We start from the raw sequence: 22,017 nt of genomic DNA, 5'->3' as shown, positions 1-22,017 counted from the left end.
CAACACAGCAGTGCAGTTCAGTTCCTCCTCACACAGCTTTAAGTAAACGTGGCCTTAAAAAACAACACCGGAGAACAACACCAGTGTAGTTAGTCTTTTTAACCTATATTCAAATCTAAAAACCTGCTAAACCGACACCACCTCCCTGACTGAACCACCGGTCGTCCGAACCGAACCACTGATCGTCGGAACCGAACCGAACCTTCCCCATCATGGCGGAGGTGGACCCGGCAGCAGCAGCAGCGGTAGCGGTGAACGCCACGGTGAACGGCACTGAGGCTGCGGTGAACGGCACCGTGCGGTTCGTGGCCAGCGCGGAGGGCACGGCGCTGGCGTACGGCAGCCTGGTGGTCATGGCCCTGCTGCCCATCTTCTTCGGGGCGCTGCGCTCAGTCACCTGCTCCAAGTCCAAGGTATAATATACCGATGAAACGAACCCCCCCCAGACATGACAGAACCCCCCCTCCCCCTCCCCCGAACCCGAACCCCGGGACTGAAATAAGAATAAAAAGAGGAAATGAAAACCCTAACCGGGACACCAAAAAAAATGGTATTATTATAAACCCGGTTCCAAAACAAGAAAATAAAAAGGGAAAAGAAAACCCTAACCTAGACGAGAAAGCCCGAACCGGTTCGGTTTTTCTTGTCCCGGTTCGGGTTTTTTTTTGGGGACCAAAACAAGAAAAAAAAAAGAAAATCCTAAATGGGACCCAAAAAACACCGAACCGAACCGGGACAAGAAAATAGCAGATGTACAAGCTCACAGCGCTCACAGTCGTGAAGCTGTTGCAGATGTGCAAGCAACCCGCTTGTACATCTGTTATTTTCGGCGCGCGCGACACCGGCTTACCTCGTTGTATAAGAAATGAGGCTTAAATTTGGTTTCATAAACGTCGTAGGGTGATAAATAGATACATAAACGTCTCTAGATATATCAACACGCTTAAATAGGAAGGGTTCACGTTGATATTTCCTGTTCACGTTGATATTAACTCAATTTAGTAATTGAGGGTAAAATATTGTCATTTAAGTTCATGTTTTATTTAGGGATAACTCTCGTTTAAAAAGGCATAAATGTCAGTTTTCCAGGAATACAAATAATGATATTGATTAAAGTTGTCATGTATGTTACACAATGGAGTAGACAGCTGTGTGATGTTAATAACATAACAGTACAGCTGTTACTCTTCACAGGTTGTAAACTGTAACTTATTTAACTTTTTAAAATTATTATTATTATTTGTACTATTATTTTTCATAATAAGCACAGCTGTTGCGGGTTGTAAACAACAATGAAGTGTTATTTCTTTGTTAAATACAGTAGATCTGTGATGCATTGCTATATAGACATAGAGTGTTTGTTCAGTAACAGGGGTCTCCTGTCTCTCCAGCTCTTTAGCAAACAACAAAAAACATATTTTCAGTTAGGGATACTGGTTTTATCCAATCAGCAGAGAGAGAGAGAGAGAGAGAGAGAGAGCTCATACAAGATAATCAATTGAAATTGGCTCTGAGCTTAATGGTAGTTCATTTCCCCGTGATTGCTTTGTTTGATAGGCTCTGCATCAGAGTTGAACCGGAAACACAGTATTAGACACCTTCATGTTTCTGTTTCAAATCTGCTGCCGAGCCTATCAAATGAAGCTTTGGGAAACATTTACCTGAACAGGACATTTTGGGGATGATGCCAACTTTGGGAGACCTCGGCCTACAGTTATGCACAAATCTATTGGAAGTGATGAAACAAACAAGGTGATAAATTAATTATCTTTCTGAGGGCTCTCTCTCCTTATTGGTTACAATTGGTATCCTGACCTGACCCTATTAAAGAGCTGGAGAGAGACTGGGAGATCTTCCTGTTACTGAACAGACACAATGGTACAGCTGTCATACTCTCACAACCGTAATGTAATGTTAACATAAGATTAGATAAGCTCACATCAGAGAGCCCACTGTGTAACCATGTGCTGTGTGAGCATGTGGGTTTAGGTCCACTAAAAGCATTCATTCTCAAACTTTCTTTTAAATTTTCAAGGACCCCCCAGTTTAATTTGCATCAGGCCACGGCCCCCCAATTTGAGACCATCTTTATCTCTAAGGAGCACAATCTAACCCTGTAAAATAATCCTCAGTGTTAATTTGAACTCGGGGGAGTGTTAACTTTTAAAAGAAGGCAGATGCAAAATCAAAAGGTTGGTGAAAGGTGCGTAGGACAAACAAATGTTCAGAAAGGGATCTTTGATATAAAATCAAAGAATGCCGTCTTGCAAACTTGCAAAAAAAACCTCTCTATTAAGTCGATGTTGTTAGATGTTAGGTCTGTGCGGGACCTCTTTCTTAGATATTTGATTATCAAAGATCCCTTTCTGAACTCTGAGAGTGTTCAAATGGAACCACATGGACCCGTAAGGGTCCATTTGGTTCCATTTGAACACTCTCAGAGTTACACATCCATACAGATGTAGTACATTTGTAGTTGTGGTTCCCCCGGATTGGATGTTGAGAACCAGTGACGTGTAGACTTAGGCAAAGCAGCGTATTGCCCATGTGCTTTAGGCATATTCAAATGGTACACAGTGTGACTGTGTGGTCTAGGTACACATGCGCAGTGTGCTGCTTATCATGTGGGTTAGGTAGTAGACGTGAGACTGAGAGTGCATCATTTCCTCATGATGAGAGACTGAATGATGGTGTGCTGCTCTCTGGTTGGACAGCAGCATACCATGATGACGCAGGGGTGTTGAACTTGTGAGCTTTTGGTTTCAAACCACAGCAGCACCCTGCATGCTCGTTTAGTGGGAGACAGTCAAAGTGCTGCACTTATCTGTACCGCTGTCTCCATACCTCTATCTCCCCTAAGAACCTGCAAAAATAAAATAAAATCACACAGCTCGCATTCTGCATCATCGTTGCTGTCAGGCAGAAACCTTGTATCTCCATATTTTTTTTCGTAATTTGAATGCCCTGCTTCTTCATACAAGGCTGTTGCGCAAAAGTATCGAAACTAGTTGATGTGCAAGCTCACAACACGTCACGATGCAAAACATTGTGAGGTTGTAGGTGAGCTATTTTAGCTAGCTAACGTTTTGAAAGCAAAGATTAAAGTGGTTAAGTGTGTCTGTGGGTTTTACAATATTGAACCAATGAAAAGTATTAGTAAGAACTTGTGACTAAATAATAACTACATTGGATCCATCAGAACACAGGTTATTTCCCCCCCCCCCCCATATCCTGAAAGTAACACATACTGTACAGTAAAAGGTTTCCACGACAGCGACGATATATAATATTCAACTTCATGTTTTAGATGAGGTATTGCCAATGCCAACCTGCTTGCCTTCGGTAAACATCTGTCTCCCATTTAACTGTACAATGACAGCAAGAGATGGAACACTAAGCTTCCTTCACACAAGTGTCACAGAACTGCCTCCTTTAAGTCTCCTCTGCCAGGTTTGTCATAAATAAGTCATAAACAGGGCGAGTTTGCAGAACATGACTTAAGAACTATGATGTTCTGCTACGGGGTGATGTGATGGACAGACTGTAGCTTTCCATTCATCAGTAGTGATATTAAGCGCTACAGCAGAGCAGAGAACCTTGGACAAGTCAGCAGTTATATTCACATTCACTTCACGTGGTGCCTAATCTGATGTTTGGTGTGTTGCCAGCAGCATATCCGATGGCTACTGAACAATGCTGGCACTCTGCTTTCGTCTTAAGGACCTTTCACACTTGAACCAACTAACTTAAAGCACTATAAATATAACTGTTCAGATATAGTTTTTAATCCATTAAGACCGGGAAAGCACCTGTGTCATTTTAGATTTCTTTGGCTATTCAAAAATAGCAGATATACAGTAGTGCCACGCTATGAGGTTGTAGATCTGCTCTTTTTGAAAAATTGTGAAAATGTGTGCAAATCTTTGAAAATATGTATTTTTTAAAGCGAAATTTTTATTAACTCAAATCTTTGCTTCTGGGGATTTTTTACAAATGTCTTCTAGATCCTAGCAGTTTACTGAAGCACTTATGTTGCTATAATATCGGCAGTTCTCAAACGTTTTCATGTCAAGGACCCGCTGAGGTAAGTATTTGGCCACGTACCCCCATCTCAAAATATTTAGTTCGCTTAAAAAAAATATATATATTAAAAGATTTGCACAAATGTTCACGATTTTTCAAAAATAGCAGATCTACAAGCTCATAGCGCGACACTCAGTGCTGCGCTATGAGCTTGTAGATCTGCTATTTTTGAATAGCCAAAGTATAAAATAAGGGTTAGTGGTTAAAATCTAAAATGACAGATGCTTGTCCTGGTTTTAATGGGTTAAAATTGTTCCTCTAACTCAAGTGGATGGATGTCACTCTGCCATCCACTTGGAATTGGATTTTTTTAAAAGCGGTATCTATTTATAGTTACAGTTAATAGTGCTCGGTGTGAAGGGCCCATTAACACATTGACCACCAGAGGTTAATCTCATAATGTACTCACCAGTGCCAACGTTTTATTGTTGTTTTTAGTTTTTTTCACGTCGCCATAGATCTTGTTAAAATCCTTAAGATTGAGCCGTACACGGTCTGTTTACATCGGCGACATCTCCCTGCGTGTACCAGTCCAAACCACGTGTCAAACGGAGCCGCCATGTTTGAGTTCTGACCGTTTATATTAACATGGGAAATGCGAGGATGAAAAACTACATACTGTAGGTTTACAGGGCTTTTTGTGTACGACTTAGAATGGAGGCAGACGGGAAACAAAAAACGGGATCGCACTTCCGGTCGACTTCGGGTGGTGTTACACTGAAAATGGTCCCCCTAGAAAATTGAAAAAAAAAAAAAAATTAGAAAAAAAGGAAAAAGCACCACAGCCCGTAGGCTACGGGATCGGCGCTTAACCGTTGGATTTAACGGCCCGTAGAACTACGGGCCCGGCGGTCAATGTGTTAAACACTTTTTTTTTTTTGTGTCTTCTCCTAGGCTCTCCTTTAATCTCATCGACTCATTCAGAGAAATTAGTCACCTAACATCTTTCATACAGGCTTTTTAAATCGCTTAAGAGTGCTGCAGTACTAATCACTCTCTTGGTGGCTGAGATGCATGCGTTCCAAACTCTCTGCCATGCTGTTGTTGAATTATTGACTCCTGTCAGCTACAATTAACAATTTTGGGCACTCGCATCCAGAGTGACTTATTAAGTACAAGATCTGAGTGAATGGAATAGCCAACAACCGACCGACAGGTTAAATGGTCATGTAAAGAGAGTACAAAGAAAACTGTTAAGTGCTACAAACGAACTTGGATATCGGTGCTGTCGGCTAGAAACCTCTTACCTCTTTTAACTTTTCGTGTTTTTTTCAGTAAATTAACGCCCTACTTGATCATACTAATCATACTGCAACGTCACACCCAACCATCAAAAGTAGCAGATCTGCAAGCTCGAGCTTGTAGATCTGCTGCTTTTGATAGTTTTGAATTTGAATCCTGAAAAGTAACAGTTTTGAACATATGAGGTTTCCACCCGACAGAGACTTAGGGTGCGTTCGGAAATACAGCACTGAGCGCACCGGCCAATACAAACTAATAGGCGAGTGAGCTCCGGTGCGCAATTTCCGAACGCACCCTATATCAGGTCTGCCTCTGCGGTCTCCATTTGATACACCTGTGTACACACACACACATAAAGGTTGTACACACATCTCATGGTCTTTACTTTAGAAGCAGGTCTTCTACACTAAAATGAAGATGATATTTAAGAAGTTTCCTGAATGAGGCCCATTGTGGTCGGCGGTTAACTGTCTGCACCCCACCACCCGAATTAGGCAACAAGCAGTGAGTACAGTTGCAACACTAGCAGGAGTGCTAGGGGGTGAGAAAGTCTGAAGAGGTGAGTGCTAGGGAGGGAGGAGGAATTGGAAGAGGTGAGTGCTAGGGGGTGAGGTCGAAAGAGGTGAGTGCTAGGGGGTGAGGTAGAGTCTGTCGAGGTGAGTGCTAGGTAGTGAGGTAGAGTCTGTAGAGGTGAATGCTAGGGGGTGAGATAGTCTTAAGAGGTAATGTAGAGTCTGAAGAGGTGAGTGCTAGGGGGTGAGGTAGAGTCTGAAGAGGTGAATGCTAGGGGGTGAGATAGTCTGAAGATGTGAGTGCTAGGGGGTCAGGTAGAGTCTGAAGAGGTGAATGCTAGGGGGTGAGATAGTTTGAAGAGGTGAGTTCTAGGGGGTGAGCTGGAGTCTGAAGAGGTGAGTGCTAGGGGGTGAGATAGTCTGAAGAGGTGAGTGCTAGGGGGTGAGATAAGTCTGAAGAGGTGAGTGCTAGGGGGTGAGATAAGTCTGAAGAGGTGAGGTAGAGTCTGAAGAGGTGAGGTAGAGTGAAGAGGTGAATGCTAGGGGGTGAGATAAGTCTGAAGAGGTGAGTGCTAGGGGGTGAGATAAGTCTGAAGAGGTGAGTGCTAGGGGGTGAGGTAGAGTCTGAAGAGGTTGAGTTTTCAGATTGTGGTAAATATGGGGAGTGAGTCTGCAGTCCTGACTGAGGGGAAGGTCAAAGGTTATTCCCCAGTTTAGGAGCCAGAAGGGAGAAGAGTCTAGGATGCTTGGAGTGTTGACCTGGGTGTGGTAGGGAAGGGAGAGACAGACTTGTTTATGGAAATCTGCCTTTTCTCAACTCCTCTTGGTAACAAACAGACAGGACCAATTACAATAAAATGTATATTTACTAAGGTAATGAGGTGAACCATGCCCTAATGTTTCCACATGTAGTCCCTTTTTTACCCTTTCCTACCTGTCCTGATCCCTCTCCTTCTCTTTGTTTGTCTGTCCTTCCATTCATCTGTCTATCTGTAGGCCTTGGGAGATGGTTCGGATTCTAAGTACAGAGTGAGTATTAGAGCAAGCACTGTTTAAACTAAAATCACAGCTTGGGTTTATTAACCAGCCCGTTAAAATCTCACGTCTACAATTATAATTAACACCACATTTGGGTGTCTTGGGTCTTATAACTGTTATATTCACGAGTCTGATTACCGTAAAGAAAAAGACAAAGAGAAAACATGTAGCTACAGTATGTTGTTGAATTGTATCAGTAGACCTGCCCACTATTTCACAATGGCAGTATTGACTTTTGAGTGAATATCTGCATTGTTGCAACAGGATAACCTCTTATTTAGCCTGATTGCTAAACAAACCTGTCCAGTAGCTGCCTGTGTTCTTGTGTCATGCTGCAGAAAAAAAATGCACTTTCTTTATTTCACCTTTTTTATTTTACCAGGTCTAGTCCCATTGAGATTCAGCGTCTCTGTTTTGCAAGGCAGTGCTGGCCGAGACAGCAACATAGAAAGCTTCACATAAAATAAACATGAAACAGCAACATAAAAATCCACATGTAATAACACTTAAAAAGAACGTAAACCAAAAACAGTACAAGGGGATTTAGCGGCATACAGTATCAGGAACAGGAGGAATAATACATACAGTAATTGTCCTTGTGATCAATGATTAAAAACACCAATAGATTTAGGAGTAACATAAATATGAAGGCAGTTCATAACTTCATTGTGATAACTCCAAAAATAGATTGTGTGAATAGAAACAAAACAAGCGCATGCCAAGTTGCCAACCTTCAGTGACACTGGTGGCAAGAGTTACAACAGTGAATGAAATGAGCTTAAATGGAGTGCCAACCGCCAAGTTAATCAGCTGCTCGTGTACGTCAGTGTGTTGCAGACACTTCACTTATACAGTGCTCAGACACCCACTTTAAGTGATGCGTAAGCCTCTCGAGTGTCTCTGCCTAAACCAGCTGGATGCTGCGATGCATCATGATGGCTGGTTGTGCTTCTAGATAGATAGATAATGTATGGTTCAGGTGGAGTGGTGGTTGATGGTCATTCAGTGTTTCATAGCTATCATTGTTGTGTGCAGCGTGCAGCAGCTACAGCTAGAGAAACAGTCATTTTTAATGACGGGTGCAAATTCTACCACACCTTTCTCTACTTAATACTATTATAACTACTTTCCTTTCCTCTCATATGTTTCTCCACTCTCCGTCCCTCCCTATCCTCCTCTTCACCTTTCTTTTCATCTATTCTCCTCTCCTGTCCCGTCTCCTGTAGTGACCTAGTTCTCCTCCCAGAGGAGCGATGGTGGATGTTGTTAGTAGAGTTTGAAGGTTGAACAACAGGGTGGTTTTTAAACCCTATATACTTAACCTGACAATGGGGCACGTTGTGAGCTTGTAGATCGGCTATTTTTGGTGAAGAGATTTGGTGTAGACGGGGGGGAAAAGCGATCCAAGTACAGAGCCAACTCGGGTCCAGTTTTCCGAGTCCAGACTAGAGGGTTTAAGTGGTTAAAGTGCGGCCTCCTGAGCTGATGTATATTACTGTGTATCATCACTAAACACTAAAATTCCTCTCCCTTACCCCTCTCTCTCTCTCTAGAATGCATCAGACATGCCAGAGACTATAACCAGCAGAGATGCTGCCAGGTTTCCTATCATAGCCAGCTGCACTCTGTTTGGCCTCTATCTGTTCTTCAAGGTAAGACAGACAGACACACACACACACACACACACACACACACACACACACACACACACACACACACACACACACACACACACACACACACACACACACACACACACACACACACACACACACACACACACACTTTAATAATGTATATGTCCGTATAAAAAGAGAATGTAATATTCCAGGTGCTGTAAAAAAAACACAGAGCATAATGGTGGACAGATACACACCACCCCTCAGGGGTATAAGTAACAGTGTCTTCGGCATATTTGTCTTCGGCATATACGTTGTTTGCAAGCCTCTTACGGCCAAATTATGAACATGTCCTCAGCTGCCAAAAACAAGTAGAATGCACCTATAACCTAGCTCTGAGATGGCTGGTATTTAATGACCGCTGTCATGAAAGCTCCCTCTAAACCAGTGGTTCTCAAACTTTTTAATTTCAACGACCCCCATAACTCTGAGAGTGTACAAATGGAACCAAATGGACCCGTACGGGTCCATTTGGTTCTATTTGCACACTCTCAGAGTTACAGACCCTGAGGTTCCCTGGACCCCACTTTGAGAGCCACTGCTCTAAACGAGAATCAAAGGTGTAGGGCCACGTGAAGAAGAAGAAACGGATAAACAACAACATCTGGTGTGTTAGTTGAATGATGTGAATAGATTCCGTTACAGAGATGAAACATGCAGGGTTTGACACAGGAATGTTTTTACATCCTCACCAAGGGTGTAAAATGTTTGGATAATGTCTTTGTTATGGGTCAAGTATTTTATGGTGCTACGGTATGTGAAGTCCTTTATAGGCTTAGCAGCCATTCAGAGAAGGTGTGATGTGGTTTCTGTAACAAGTCCTATTGTGTGATGCAAGCAATGAGTGGAAGGGAACCAGATAGAAAGGTTGAGTCTGGTGGGAAGGATTTGTAATCTGTCTTTTTGCGCGCGCATGCGTGCGTGCGTGCGTGCGTGCGTGCGTGCGTGCGTGCGTGCGTGCGTGCGTGCGTGCGTGCGTGCGTGCGTGCGTGCGTGCGTGCGTGCGTGCGTGCGTGCGTGCGTGCGCACAACCACTGGTGTGTGCGCGCGCGCACACACACACACAGAGAAGGTACTGTGTGTTCAGAATAAGTTTTATTGTCACATCACAGGTTTACAAGGTAAAAAAGTGGGTGAAATTCATTTTAGTGCAGCTTTAAAAAACAACACCACAGCAGCCGTAAACGATGAACTGGCATGAACGATGGCATGAAACAGGGCGGCAACAGCGTTGCCTCTCAATGAACATGAACAACAAACATGACCATGAACACCATGGCGCTAAATTAATGTTAATGTGTTATCATTTGTGTCCAGGTCTTTTCTCAGGAATACATCAACCTGCTGCTGTCTATCTACTTCTTTGTTCTGGGAATCCTCGCTCTGTCTCACACCATGAGGTAACACACATCACAAACACACACACACACTAATGGTTTTTTTCTTTATTAATGTGAGAACAGTAGCTTCCTTTTATAGCATGTTAACTTTCCAGGAATAGAAAGCCTGTAGTTTCTATTAGCTTGGAATCCCCATCGATGATGTCACTGGTAGGCAGGTTTCTGAACCGTCCACAGCCCTCCTCTGAGACACAGAGTAGAAACAAATGCCACCATATTTATTACAATGAGCATTAGTGAGGACCATTTATGTGAAGATGGGTTGAAAATGGGTGAAGTCGTCCTTTAAGGCCTGCCTGTCAGTGTACACGCCTTGTACCATATGCAAAACATTCTGGTGCAAAAGACAAACATTAATTTGTTTATTCATACGGATCTCCATTAGCTGACGCCTTAACATCTGCTAGTCTTCCTGGGGCCAAGACATTAATAATATACATAGAAAATATTTCAATCATAGTGTATCACAAAAGAATACTAAAAACAAGTATCACATAAAAAGAGACCAACAGGGATACAACAGATTTAAATAAAAAAAGTAGCACTATCAATCTGGTATGTAAGATTTTGTGTTTTGCGTGCGTTCACATGGGCAGATACAAAGATACAGGCCACCATTAATTTTCAATGGAAGCCAGTGACATGAAGATACAAAGATAAGATCTGACGTTTGTAGCTGCTACAAATTCAAGTTGAGCTGGGTTCAACTTCCAGATACAAAGATACAAAACTACAACTGTAGCTCCGATGACGCAGCACGCTTGATGACGTCAACGACCATGTTGAGCAACACAGATACAAAGTGACAGAGAGACAAATATGCTGTGTATTTTTGTATCTTCTTTGTATCTGCCCGTGTGAACTGTGAACGCAGCATAGGAAGTCTAAGTTTCCTTTTTAAAACAGGCTTCCTCTTTGGTGTTACGAATCTTACTTGGAAGACTATTCATACATGTGGTTGGTACCTTGAATGGTTGCCTCCACCATCAGTGTGAATGTACAGGTCATTTACCATAGCATGAAGTGTGTATATGAATGTTCAGTAAAAAAGAAACCTGCTTTTTCCTTTCTTTCCCTCTTTTTTTCCCTCCCTCCATCTTTCCTCTCTCTCTCTCCTCCAGTCCTCTGATGACCAGAATCTTTCCAGCCAACCTGCCCAACAAACAGTATCAGCTGTTATTCACACAGGGCAGTGGAGAGGCCAAGGAAGGTAACACCACCACAATACTGTTATTTACTCTCAACCGTTTTAATTCAAGGACCCCCAGTTAGTTTTGCCTTAGGCCACGGACCCCCGATTGATACAAAACTTTTTTTTTTATCTCTGGGACTCCAATCTACACCGTGAAATCCTCCGTTCTAATTGAACTCAGATACTGTGCAAAATGTATCCGAGTGCAAAATGTATGTTTCGGCTTTTTTGAGCCTAGGGGTGTGCCGATATATCGTCCCGCGATATATCGCGATACGTTTTCGTGACGATATGTATCGTTTTGGAAAAAAATAAATAATCAGGCATGCAAACAGCCCCGAGGTGAAAAGGGTGACAACATGTTGTTTTTTTTCGGGTCAGGTGTCACACTATTGCCCTATTTGGATTCAAAACGGCTATTGTAGCTGAAAAGCTACAAGTTTGCATGTCTGATTAATGCAAAACAGAAATATTTGTTTGCATTTGCTTTCCCCCCCATATATTTTCAGAATAAAAAAGTGCCATATATCTTATCGTATCGATGTCGTGAGCCCAATATCGTATCGTGTCGTTTCATGAAATTAGTGTATCGGCACACCCCTAAGCCATGTGTGTTTGTTTAACTTTTTTAACTTCTTAACTGTGCTTTAGCTGACCTTTTGATCTGAATTTTATTCATTTCACTGTTTTATTATTATTGTTTTTTTTAACACATAGCACTTTGAGATTTGTTTCAAATATGAAGTGCGTTACAAATAAAATGTATTATTATTAAATATCAGCCATTATGCTGCCTGATTTTTAATCACCTTCATTAGGGAAGAATATTGACATGCCCAATATTTTTGGGCATGTCATTATAGGCCAAAGTTTTCAAACATTTAAAAAAGTAGCACCTCTACAAGTAGTCTGTCTGTCTGTCTCTCGTCTGTTTGTCCAGAGGTTGTCAACTATGAGTTTGACACCAAGGACCTGATCTGTCTCATCATCAGCAGTGTGGTTGGAGTCTGGTACCTCCTCAAGAAGGTACTGACATCTTATTGGTCAATATACATATTATACAGCAGTGGTTCTCAACCTGTAATTGGCAAAATAATTGGCAAAACACTAAGATTTTAATAATATGACGTTAAAAATAAAAGAAATTCAGTAATAACAATTTCATGGTATTTTATTTATTTCTATATTAAAACCTTGAAAAGATGTGTTTTCATTGTGACACCGATAAATAGGACCTTAACCCATTAAGACCGGGAACGCATCTGCGTCATTTTTAGATTTCTTTGGCTATTAAAAAAATTGCAGATATACAAGCTCATAGGGTGGCACGAGTGCCGCACTATGAGCATGCAGATCTTTATGAAAAATCTTTGAATATATACTTTGTAACTCAAATCTTTGCTTCTGGGGGGTCCCTGGAACAAACTATTTTACAAATGTTCACTTTAAAGAAATATATATTCAAAGATTTGTACAAACTTTCAAGATTATTCCAAAATAGCAGATCTACAAGCTCATAGCGCGGCACTCTGTGACGCTCTACGAGCTTGTAGATCTGCTATTTTTGAATAGCCAAAGAAATCTTAAAATGACACAGATGCGTTCCCGGTCTTAATCGATTAAAGTATATTACATTAGTTCCACTGATCCAAGCCAGAGCACAATCGATTGATCATAAACGTGCTCTGAAAATGTACACGGCCCATCCATCCGATCACTTAACTGGTTAAGTGGTCAGCTGGGTGGGCCGCAAATGCTTTCGAGATTTTCAAGTTGGCCTTTACCCAGAAAAGGTCCAGAACCACTGATATACAGTATAATGTGTTTATTTTACACAGTATATCAACATGTAGGTCGTGTAAGCTGACAGTATTGTTCTGATAGCCAATGAGCTGACAGCATTGTTCTGATAGCCAATGAGCTGACAGCATTGTTGTGATGTCACAGCACTGGGTGGCCAACAACCTGTTTGGTTTGGCGTTCGCGTTGAACGGAGTGGAACTGCTTCACCTGAACAACGTCAGTACCGGCTGCATCCTGCTGGGGGGGCTGTTCGTCTACGATGTCTTCTGGGTGAGCAAAGAACGCACGCACACATCGTATTTATAGTGTTCTATTCTTCAAAAAGTGGGTTATCATTCATTTATAGCATCATGCTAGCTATGGTGTTCTCTTGTAGTTTTCTAAGCCAAATGTATTCAGGTAAAGGGGGTACGGTACTTGTTGGAATCAGAAATCATGGAAAGACGTGCTGAAACCAAGACAGTTTGAGAACCAGTGCCTTAGTATGTCTGTCTTTCTGTTGCTAGGTGTTTGGAACCAACGTCATGGTAACCGTGGCCAAGTCCTTTGAGGCCCCAATCAAATGTAAGTGTGTGTGTGTGTGTGTGTGTGTGTGTGAGAGATTTTATGTGTGCATTGTGGACTTCTATTTGCCAATATATGACTAACAAACCCCTCTCTCTGTCCCTCTCTGTGTCTTTGTCTCACACTGTCTCATTCTGTCTGTCTCTCTCTCTCTCTGTCTCTCTCCCTCTCCCTCCCTCTCTCCCTCCAGTGGTGTTTCCTCAGGATCTGTTAGAGAGGGGTTTGGATGCCAGTAACTTTGCCATGCTGGGTCTGGGAGACATTGTCATTCCAGGTAACATAATGCACAGCGTTGACATTAGGGCTTGGGCGATTGGACGAATATATTGGCAGTCTGCGATTGGATGAGTCCAATCGTCGGTTGTTATTCAATTCTGCAAATATAGCCTAATTAACCTCTAAAGCGCAATACAAAGAGTGTACGAAATGCAAATCAATTTGGGCCATATTACACATGTTCCTCTTTAGTGGTTGCTGCCCTATCTGCAGTATTTGTGCTGCTGAAAAGCAACCATTCACAAATTAAATCCTATTTGAATTCTAGACAAAAACGGCATGAGCATTTAATAGCATATTTATGAGTGACAGATCAACTGCGTTTAGACAACTTGCATCGTTTGGTGCAGGCCCTGGTACCGAAAGGAGTGGAGGAGAGAGAGAATAGCTTTTGGTTTCCTAGTTGCCTCATTATCAGCTAAAGTTTGAGAGCAAAACCTTGTTTCTATATAGGGTGCAAAGCCTCGCTGCGCAATGCAAGCTTGACGACATATGTCCCCTGTCTTAAGATCCTGCTCTTAAGTCTGAACTAAATCTGTAATCGGGTATTCACTGCCTTTTTGTTTCAAGAGAAAGAAAGAGATACAGAGAGAGAGAGCGAGAGGACTGGGTGATTAGCCCGCAGGATTTAATATTATCGTGTGTGTTTAATATTTGTGTGTGTGTGTGTGTGTGTGTGTGTGTGTGTGTGTGTGTTTTCTAGGTATCTTCATTGCTCTGTTGCTGCGCTTTGATGTCAGGTGAGTGTTTCAATGTTGCTGTTTACATTAGTATCGGTTCAGTGTAGTAAACTCTATACTCTATACACTCAAAATATGTATCACATTCCTTTTGTCTCTGTCTCTCTTTCTCTCTCTCTGTCTATCTCTCTCTCCAGTCTAAAGAAGAACAGTAGAACATATTTCTATGCCAGTTTCTTGGCGTATATCTTCGGTTTGGGTCTCACCATCTTCATCATGCACACCTTCAAACACGCACAGGTAACTGTCTGTCTGTCTGTCAACCTTTGTCTGTCTGCCTATGTCTGTCATCGTATTTAGTTTTCCCACAACTGTCTGTCTCTCAGTCTGCTCTGTTGTGCCTGTTCTCTAACCTGTCTGTCTCTCCACCCTGTCTGTCTCTCAGCCTGCTCTGTTGTACCTGGTTCCAGCCTGTATTGGGTTCCCATGCCTGGTTGCTCTCATCAGAGGAGAACTCACTGAAATGTTCAGGTAGGTCATCATGATCATCATCATAATAATAATAATAGGTAACTTAGTTGTAGTTGTACATAGTTGAGATGTGTTTGCAACACCGTCTGGTGGACAGATTTGCAGACCAATACAGACATGTCAGGCAGTCAGGCAAGACAGTCTCATTGCAATAGTTTCATCTTCACCGCTTATCAAAAAGAGCAGATCTACAAGCTCACACGTTTTTGTCAAACGTTCACCCAAGAATAGAGACTCCAGGATTCATGTGGTTAATATAACAACAACAACGAGAAAATAGCATTTATTTGATCAACACAGAATTCCCATGCGCCAAGTCTATTCCAGACAGGGAATTTAGTAAACATTTTGGCCAAGTCAGGGAATATGAGGGGATTTTTTTTCAAATGCACAAGCTATTCACCAATTTGAAATCTGTTTCATTTGATTTGTTGACTCACATACATTGATGGTTGTTACGGTTAAATGCTATTCCAGAACCAGTCAAACTATCAGTGTCAGTGCATCCTGACAAACATTTGGTTTGGTTGTAGAACTATGATGACAAAGAAAGAAACCAGTTGAATATAAAGTATGTGCAGCTGCTAGTTGCTTGTCCGCCCGGGTCTCGTTGACACCTCAGTGCATTATTTGCTCCAGTTTGCCTTCCAGTGGGTTGAATCTGCCAGCAGGAATTGCTTGACTAAGAAAGTGTCAATTAGGTTAGTTAGTTCACAGAAGGCATTTTATGAGCGGAGAGGTGCTTTGGATATCATCAGCTGGCGTAGCGGTCCCGGCACTGAGGCTCAATGTAGCCTGACAGCGCGTCGCTGCATGTCGCTCCCCTTCTCTCTCCATTTCCTGTCAGCCTACTGTCCTGTCAAATAAAGGCATAAAAGCCCACCCCCCCCAAAAAAGAAAATCTTAAAAAACAAAACAAAAAGCCTGCTGTGCTCGAATGTCCTGTCATCTGTCCATATCAGTGCAAATTGCAAATCTGGTGCTGCTGCCAGCTCAAAAGGCATTCCCTGTGGTCCCCTTTGGGCCTTTCCTTATTTACATATACAAATGTGGCAATAAATGCTGCTGTGGATAACCATAGTAACTAATGCCAATAGGCATGCTGTTACCTGATTGGTCCATTCAGCTACAGGTAGAACGAATGGCAGATTTCCTGGTTGAAAAGAGGACGGGAACGGAGAGAAGTGGAAATAAACGAGTAGAAATCCAGACATTTCACATCTTCCTTCTCTCCTCCTCTCTCTTTTTTTTCCTTCTCTTCTTCCTTGTGTTTAATGAAGACTAACAGCTTCTCTCCTTCTTTTCTTTCCTTATGTTTCATTTCTCACTGTCTGTTTTTTCATTCTTTTGTTTGGTTTTGCTTTTTATCCATCACTTTCTTTCTATCTTTATCTCTCTAACTCTTTCTCTCTCTCTAACTCTCTCTGTTCCTAAATCTCTGTTTCTAACTCTCGCTCTCTCTATAACTCGTATCTAACTCTCCCACTCTAACTCTCCCACTCTAATTCTCTCTCTATATAACTCTTTATCTAACTCTCTCGCTCTCACTCTAACTCTCTCTGTGTGTGTGTCTCTCTCTCTATAACTCTATCTATCTCTCTCTCTAACTCACCCTGGGTGTAATATTAGTTATGAGTCATCACAGGAAGTACTCCCTGGTTCTCCCAGGCTGACTTCCTACCCAACAGTCAGTGGTTCTCCCGCCAGCCTGGCTAGCTCCATGGATACCGTCTCTATGGCGACTGGCTCCTCCTCCTCCCCGTGCCGCCGTCGCTTACAACCCACCTCCATGTAGAGGCCCCGCCCCCTCCCTCCGTAGGCCCCGCCCCCTATTCCTCACATGGGCAGGTAAACGGCCCATTAACAAAACTAGAGACATCCCTCGCTGTCTATCTGTCTGTCTGTTGCTTGTCATCCTTCTGTCTATGGTGTCAAATCACACCAGAGCCTCTCTCAGCTGTCCTACTGTCTGTCTCTTCTAAACTGTCTCCCTCTCAGCTTTCCTACTGCGTGTCTTTAGACCTGTCACAATTATTACATAATCGTCTAATCGCAATTATTTGAGATAATCGCAATTATTTTTGCATAATCGTCTTAATAGTTTCCATGTTGAAAAATGTTCACACATTTTCAAATATTAAAATAAGCAGAAAAAGCTGATCTACAAGCTTTGTGACGTGTTGTAAGCTTGTAGATCAGCTATTTCTGCTATTTTTACATGTATAACATTATTAAATATGTCAATAATAATAGATTATTAATAGATTAATAATTTTTGATTACGAAGCCTAAAAGGCTTCATATGTTCCAGTGTTCAACGCCAAACACACAATTAAATCGTTAATCGCAATGATTTGAGTGACAATTAATCGTCAACTTAAATTTGTAATTGTGACAGCCCAACGTGTCTCTCCTACACTGTCTCCCTTTCAGTTTTCCTGCTGTCTGTCTCTCCTACACTGTCTCCTTCTTCTCAGCTTTCATAATGTTTGTCTCTCCTACACTTGTCTACCTCTCAGCTTTGCTATCTGTCTACCCCCTGGTAGGGTTTCAATTATTTCTCGCGTCCTGAAACAAAGTAGAAGTAAAACATGAAACTTGTGATGGTGCAGACAGACGCATTCACTAAAAATCAACAAGTATTGATTTCTAACAAAGGTGTTCTGATGTGACTTCTGCTGACATGGCAATATGAACGTCTACAAAGAATGGAACGCTTCTGAAAATGGTCTTATCTTGTGATGGTGGGCGACCTGGTCTGTTGCTTGTGCATTCTTTTTGTTTTACTTTATCCCGGTATATTCACTGTTCTTTTTTAGCAATGGCCTGCTTCACATTAAATACAATCACAGTCTTAAAAGACCAATCAATATGCAGAAAACCACACCGCCAACTTGTATAATGAGTTGATTATTGAAGGGTAATGGTTACAGGAGGGTAATGGAGGTCAGCTTTATTTAAGCTTTTTTCACTGTCTATTAATTGATGTACTAAATATAATGAATGGTTCCCTACAGTGTGGGGTGTTTTCTAGGGTGCTATTATCACACCCTAACTAAACAAGAACAACCTAGATACTGTGACTAACCAATATAGACCAAGCTTCCTTTACTGAAATACCTGAAATAGGTTTATTTATAAACGGCTGCATAGCAACCTATTACTTCACTATCTGTGTGTTGTGTATGAATCTGGTTTTAGAGTTAACCACAGCACTGAAACAGCCCTTGTGAAAGTAGTTAATTATCTAAACCACATGAACCCTAGCGTCCCTATTCTGGGGTGAACATTCGGACAAAATAGCCGCTGGCAGCGCCAGTGGATTTTTATTGGGGGTGGATACAGCCTACCGATAATACGCATGAGAACAACATAGTGTGTATGTTTGTGCACAGCCCATGAAAATATTGTTGTGTGCGAATTCTATCTGCTTCACAGGAACAATAATTTGGTTCACTTTTTGGAAAGAAACAAAATGATTGATCTTGATATATTAAATAAAATGTGATGTTTTTCTCCACTTCCGCTCCTCTCTCCTCTCCTCTCCTCTCCGCTCCTCTCCTCTCTAGGTATGAGGAGACTGGACCAGAGACAGAAACGGAGGAGACAGAAGAGACAGAAGAGACAGAATCCAAAGAAGAGTCTTCAGAGCCATCAGAGAAGAAGGACCAATAGAAACCCTCGCTGCTCCCCCCCTCCCCTCCTTCTCCTCTTGACCCAATCATTTCACTGAATTTCTTCAGCCTTTTTCTCTTTTTGTTGCTAAGGGGAGGGACTTGTCTTTGTCGCTAGGGGGTGGGACTTATCTTTGTCGCTAGCAGGAGGGGCTTGCTTTGTCGCCTCCCCCCCCTTTTTTCCTTCTCCCCTTCTCCTATCTCTCTGGGAAACCATGGTAACGGTCCCCACAGCTTCTGTTGGGCCGAGGATGGATGGTGATTGGTCAACGCAGGTTGACAAAACGGATTCCAACTTCCTGTTTTCCCCATACAGGAACAGGAAGTGAGGTGGTTGTTGTTTTTTAAAACATTGGTTCTCAACGGTCGGATACGGGCACCCCCAAGAGGTCCAAATGGACTCTTGACGGGTCTGTAACTCTGAGAGTGTACATTTGTGCGCTCTCAGAGTTCAATTGTCACTGAGGATTCTACAGTGTAAATTTGGGTTCCAGAGGTGAAAAATATCATATCAAAAACCTTGAACTTGGAAAAAGGTTGAGAGTCACTGTTTTAAAAAACAAACAAACGCACAAAGTGAGACTTTTGAGTCTTAAGCTGGGTGGGTTTTACTCCCTACGGCTGGTTAATCTGTTCTACCAGTTTCTACTGGCTTAAACTAGAATGGAAACCAGCAGTCCCTCAGTACCGGAGTATAGAACCACAGTATCTAGAAACCAGTTTCACCTCCTCGCTGTGTTTTTTACATTCTGTTTTAGAAACCTTGGATTGAAATATCACTGGTAACATGAAGCAAGGCTCCTGAAGTATTTGGCCAGTAGCTTTTAGGTCTGTCTTTGGCCTTTTGACCTTCCACTACCTGCTTCGCTCAGTCATTCAAACGATACAAAGCAAAACGGTAGTAGGGATTCTTTGGTGCGATGGCCTCTGGAATCGTAACTCTTTAAACAAACCCACGTTAATCAGTCTTTTTCATTTCAATCTTAACTGCTCCTGGATCAGTTTGAGTCCAGGGTTTATCTTTGCACTCTTGTCCTTAGTGTAACTGTTAAGATTTTACCTGCTTTTGACTTTTTCCCTGTAAAAGAACCAGAACTTCAGACATAACAAGTCTTGTCACACAGCCAAAAATACATAGTATTATCTTTGCTAAAGATCTGTAGTCAGTCAGTGGTGGAAATGCATGCTAATCTGACACCCAATCAGCATGCTGCATTTGAGGTACTGCAGGGGTGGAACACGTTCATACAGTTGTTCCAATTAAACACCTTAACTTTAAACAATTCGAACAGTTTAGTCAATTTTTCAAAAAGCAGATAACAGAACGCCATTTGTACATTTTCCAGAGTTACAGACCCTGCCATAAAGGGTCCATTTTGTTCAATTAATTGTTGAAAGGCTATTTTTTGAAAACTTTACAAAATTGTTCGTCTAGTTTCGAAATAATTAGAATTGTTCTGTGGGTCAGTGGTTAAATAGATTATTATTCCGGCCAATGTTCTAATGGCTGAGAAGCATTTAGTTAGGAGGGATTATTGAACAGAAGTGGTGGAGTGATTGTTCAGTCTGTTCTATCCACCTCCTTCCATTCAGCACCTCAACTTATACTTGGAATGTCTAGCTGTGAATGTGAATCAGAGGCCTTTCCCTTTTTAGGAAGACAAGTACGAAAGTTAAAAAGAACGCTACAACGACTTTATTTAAAATTGAAAAGGGACCAAATGTTTCCTCTGAGCTCAGCTTTGCTTCTGTTTTTGTTCCGTTATCAAACCATTTGTTTTTAAGAATGGTTTTAAAGTATATTCTTCTCTGTCTGGAGGTGCCTGGTCTCTTAAGCCTCGCTTGCACTTAGTTGCGCGTGTGCTGTGTCGAAAATAGCAGATCTACAAGGTCGGATACGTGTCGTGCTGCGACGCGTTCTAAAGCTTGTAGATCGGTTATTTTCGGCGTCCGACACGCAACTAAGTTTGAATCAGCCTTTTAGACGAATCTCCTCCTGTTGTATTTTACTTCCTGTCTCTGTACAGTTCTCTCTTCCTCTTCCCTGTTGTAACCCTCAAACGCCATTGGTGCTAAAAAGCCACGAGGGGGGCCGGGCGGGACGTCCGCCTTTCTCGTCCAATGAGCTGCGAGGAGAGAAGCGAGGACTCTCTTGAGGTTACAGACGTGACTGATCTCTGATCAGAGAGTGTAACGTTAATGTGAATGGCATTTGGATCATCGGTTGGTTAGCGGACTGGATTGACTGGTTGAATTCCAGACCTGTGTTATTAATCTTGATGTTATTGATATTAACGTTTTATTATATTGACAAGATTTTTTTTTTTTTTTTTTTATGTAAAAATAAAGAGAGGATCATCTTCAGTTTTGGTGTACTCTAGTTGCCAGGTCTTATTTGAAAAGGAACTGTACTTCAAAACCTGATTTCTTACTTTATTCTCCCGTTGTATTTGTGTGGGAGCCAGACGTGGCCTCAACTGTATTTTATTTTATTTGCAAAATAAATGTTTTGGTGCTTTGATCACCATATAGGGAAGCATTAATCTGGATTTGTCTCATTGCTTTTTAAGTCTTGACATTACATCTAGATCTGTATCATCTAGATCAGTTCTCAAAGTGACGCCACTCCAGGGGTGCCTCGGAATCCAATACAACGTTACACATTGACAGTGCTGTCAAACAAGTCTATGAAGCTATCTATAAAAAAGGTTTAATATGCAACACAATTATAAATATACAATATGAAGGTGGGGGGGGGGGGGTCCCCACCCCAGTGGTAGTGAACATGAAGAATAGGCTCTTCTGAGCTATATAAAGGTATGGTAACTGATATTTTGTGGTTAAAACTAAAAGTTTGATGTTAAAAGGTTAAAGCACTATATTCTGATAGTAATCATTAGTGTTTCCCTGTCTCCAGCTCTTTAATGAACAGAAAATACATTTTCAGTACAATCAGGAGAGGGTACCCATTTATCAGCTACATTTTTATAGTGTTCCATTTGTAGTTTTGTCAGCTCATTTCTTTGTCATCACTTCCAATGTCAATCGTTTAATATGTATCCTGACTGAGTTCTGTATCCTGATTTTATCAAATTGGTATCCTGACCTGAAATTCATTTTTTATTTTAAAGTTTAAAGAGCTGGAGAGACATGGAGACTCCTGTTACTGAACAAACTCTCTATAGCAATGAGTAATATCAGAATATTGAGCTAATTAACACTTATTTTAACCAGGAACCAAAGGAAGTATTTGTGCTATTTAACAAAGCCCATCATAAGTCCTCACTCGCTTACATTCAGACCAACAAGCTCATAGCGTGTCACTTTGTGGCATGCCGCGCTA

General features: G+C 41.8%; 1 protein-coding gene across 2 annotated transcripts; it reads left to right on the top strand.

Annotated features, from left to right (window-relative positions):
- Positions 1 to 10: 10 nt before the first annotated feature.
- LOC308097590 (minor histocompatibility antigen H13-like) lies at positions 11 to 21,217 on the top strand. Of its 2 annotated transcripts, XM_080445454.1 has the most exons (13): positions 11 to 413; positions 6,834 to 6,866; positions 8,429 to 8,527; positions 9,872 to 9,954; positions 11,076 to 11,164; positions 12,087 to 12,172; positions 13,094 to 13,219; positions 13,456 to 13,513; positions 13,704 to 13,787; positions 14,493 to 14,529; positions 14,667 to 14,769; positions 14,915 to 15,000; positions 18,570 to 21,217. In XM_080445454.1, exons 1-13 carry the CDS (start codon positions 213 to 215, stop codon positions 18,673 to 18,675), a joined length of 1,191 nt encoding a protein of 396 aa, XP_080301580.1. In that variant the 5' UTR covers positions 11 to 212; the 3' UTR covers positions 18,676 to 21,217. The 2 variants fall into 2 exon arrangements, with proteins under 2 accessions (XP_080301580.1, XP_080301581.1); XM_080445455.1 differs by lacking the exon at positions 6,834 to 6,866.
- Positions 21,218 to 22,017: the final 800 nt, after the last annotated feature.

This window comes from Gymnoscopelus braueri, assembly GCF_963280865.1.
Source record: "Gymnoscopelus braueri genome assembly, chromosome: 12".
Classification (NCBI taxonomy): domain Eukaryota; kingdom Metazoa; phylum Chordata; class Actinopteri; order Myctophiformes; family Myctophidae; genus Gymnoscopelus; species Gymnoscopelus braueri.
This window is presented reverse-complemented; position numbering and strand designations above follow the sequence as displayed.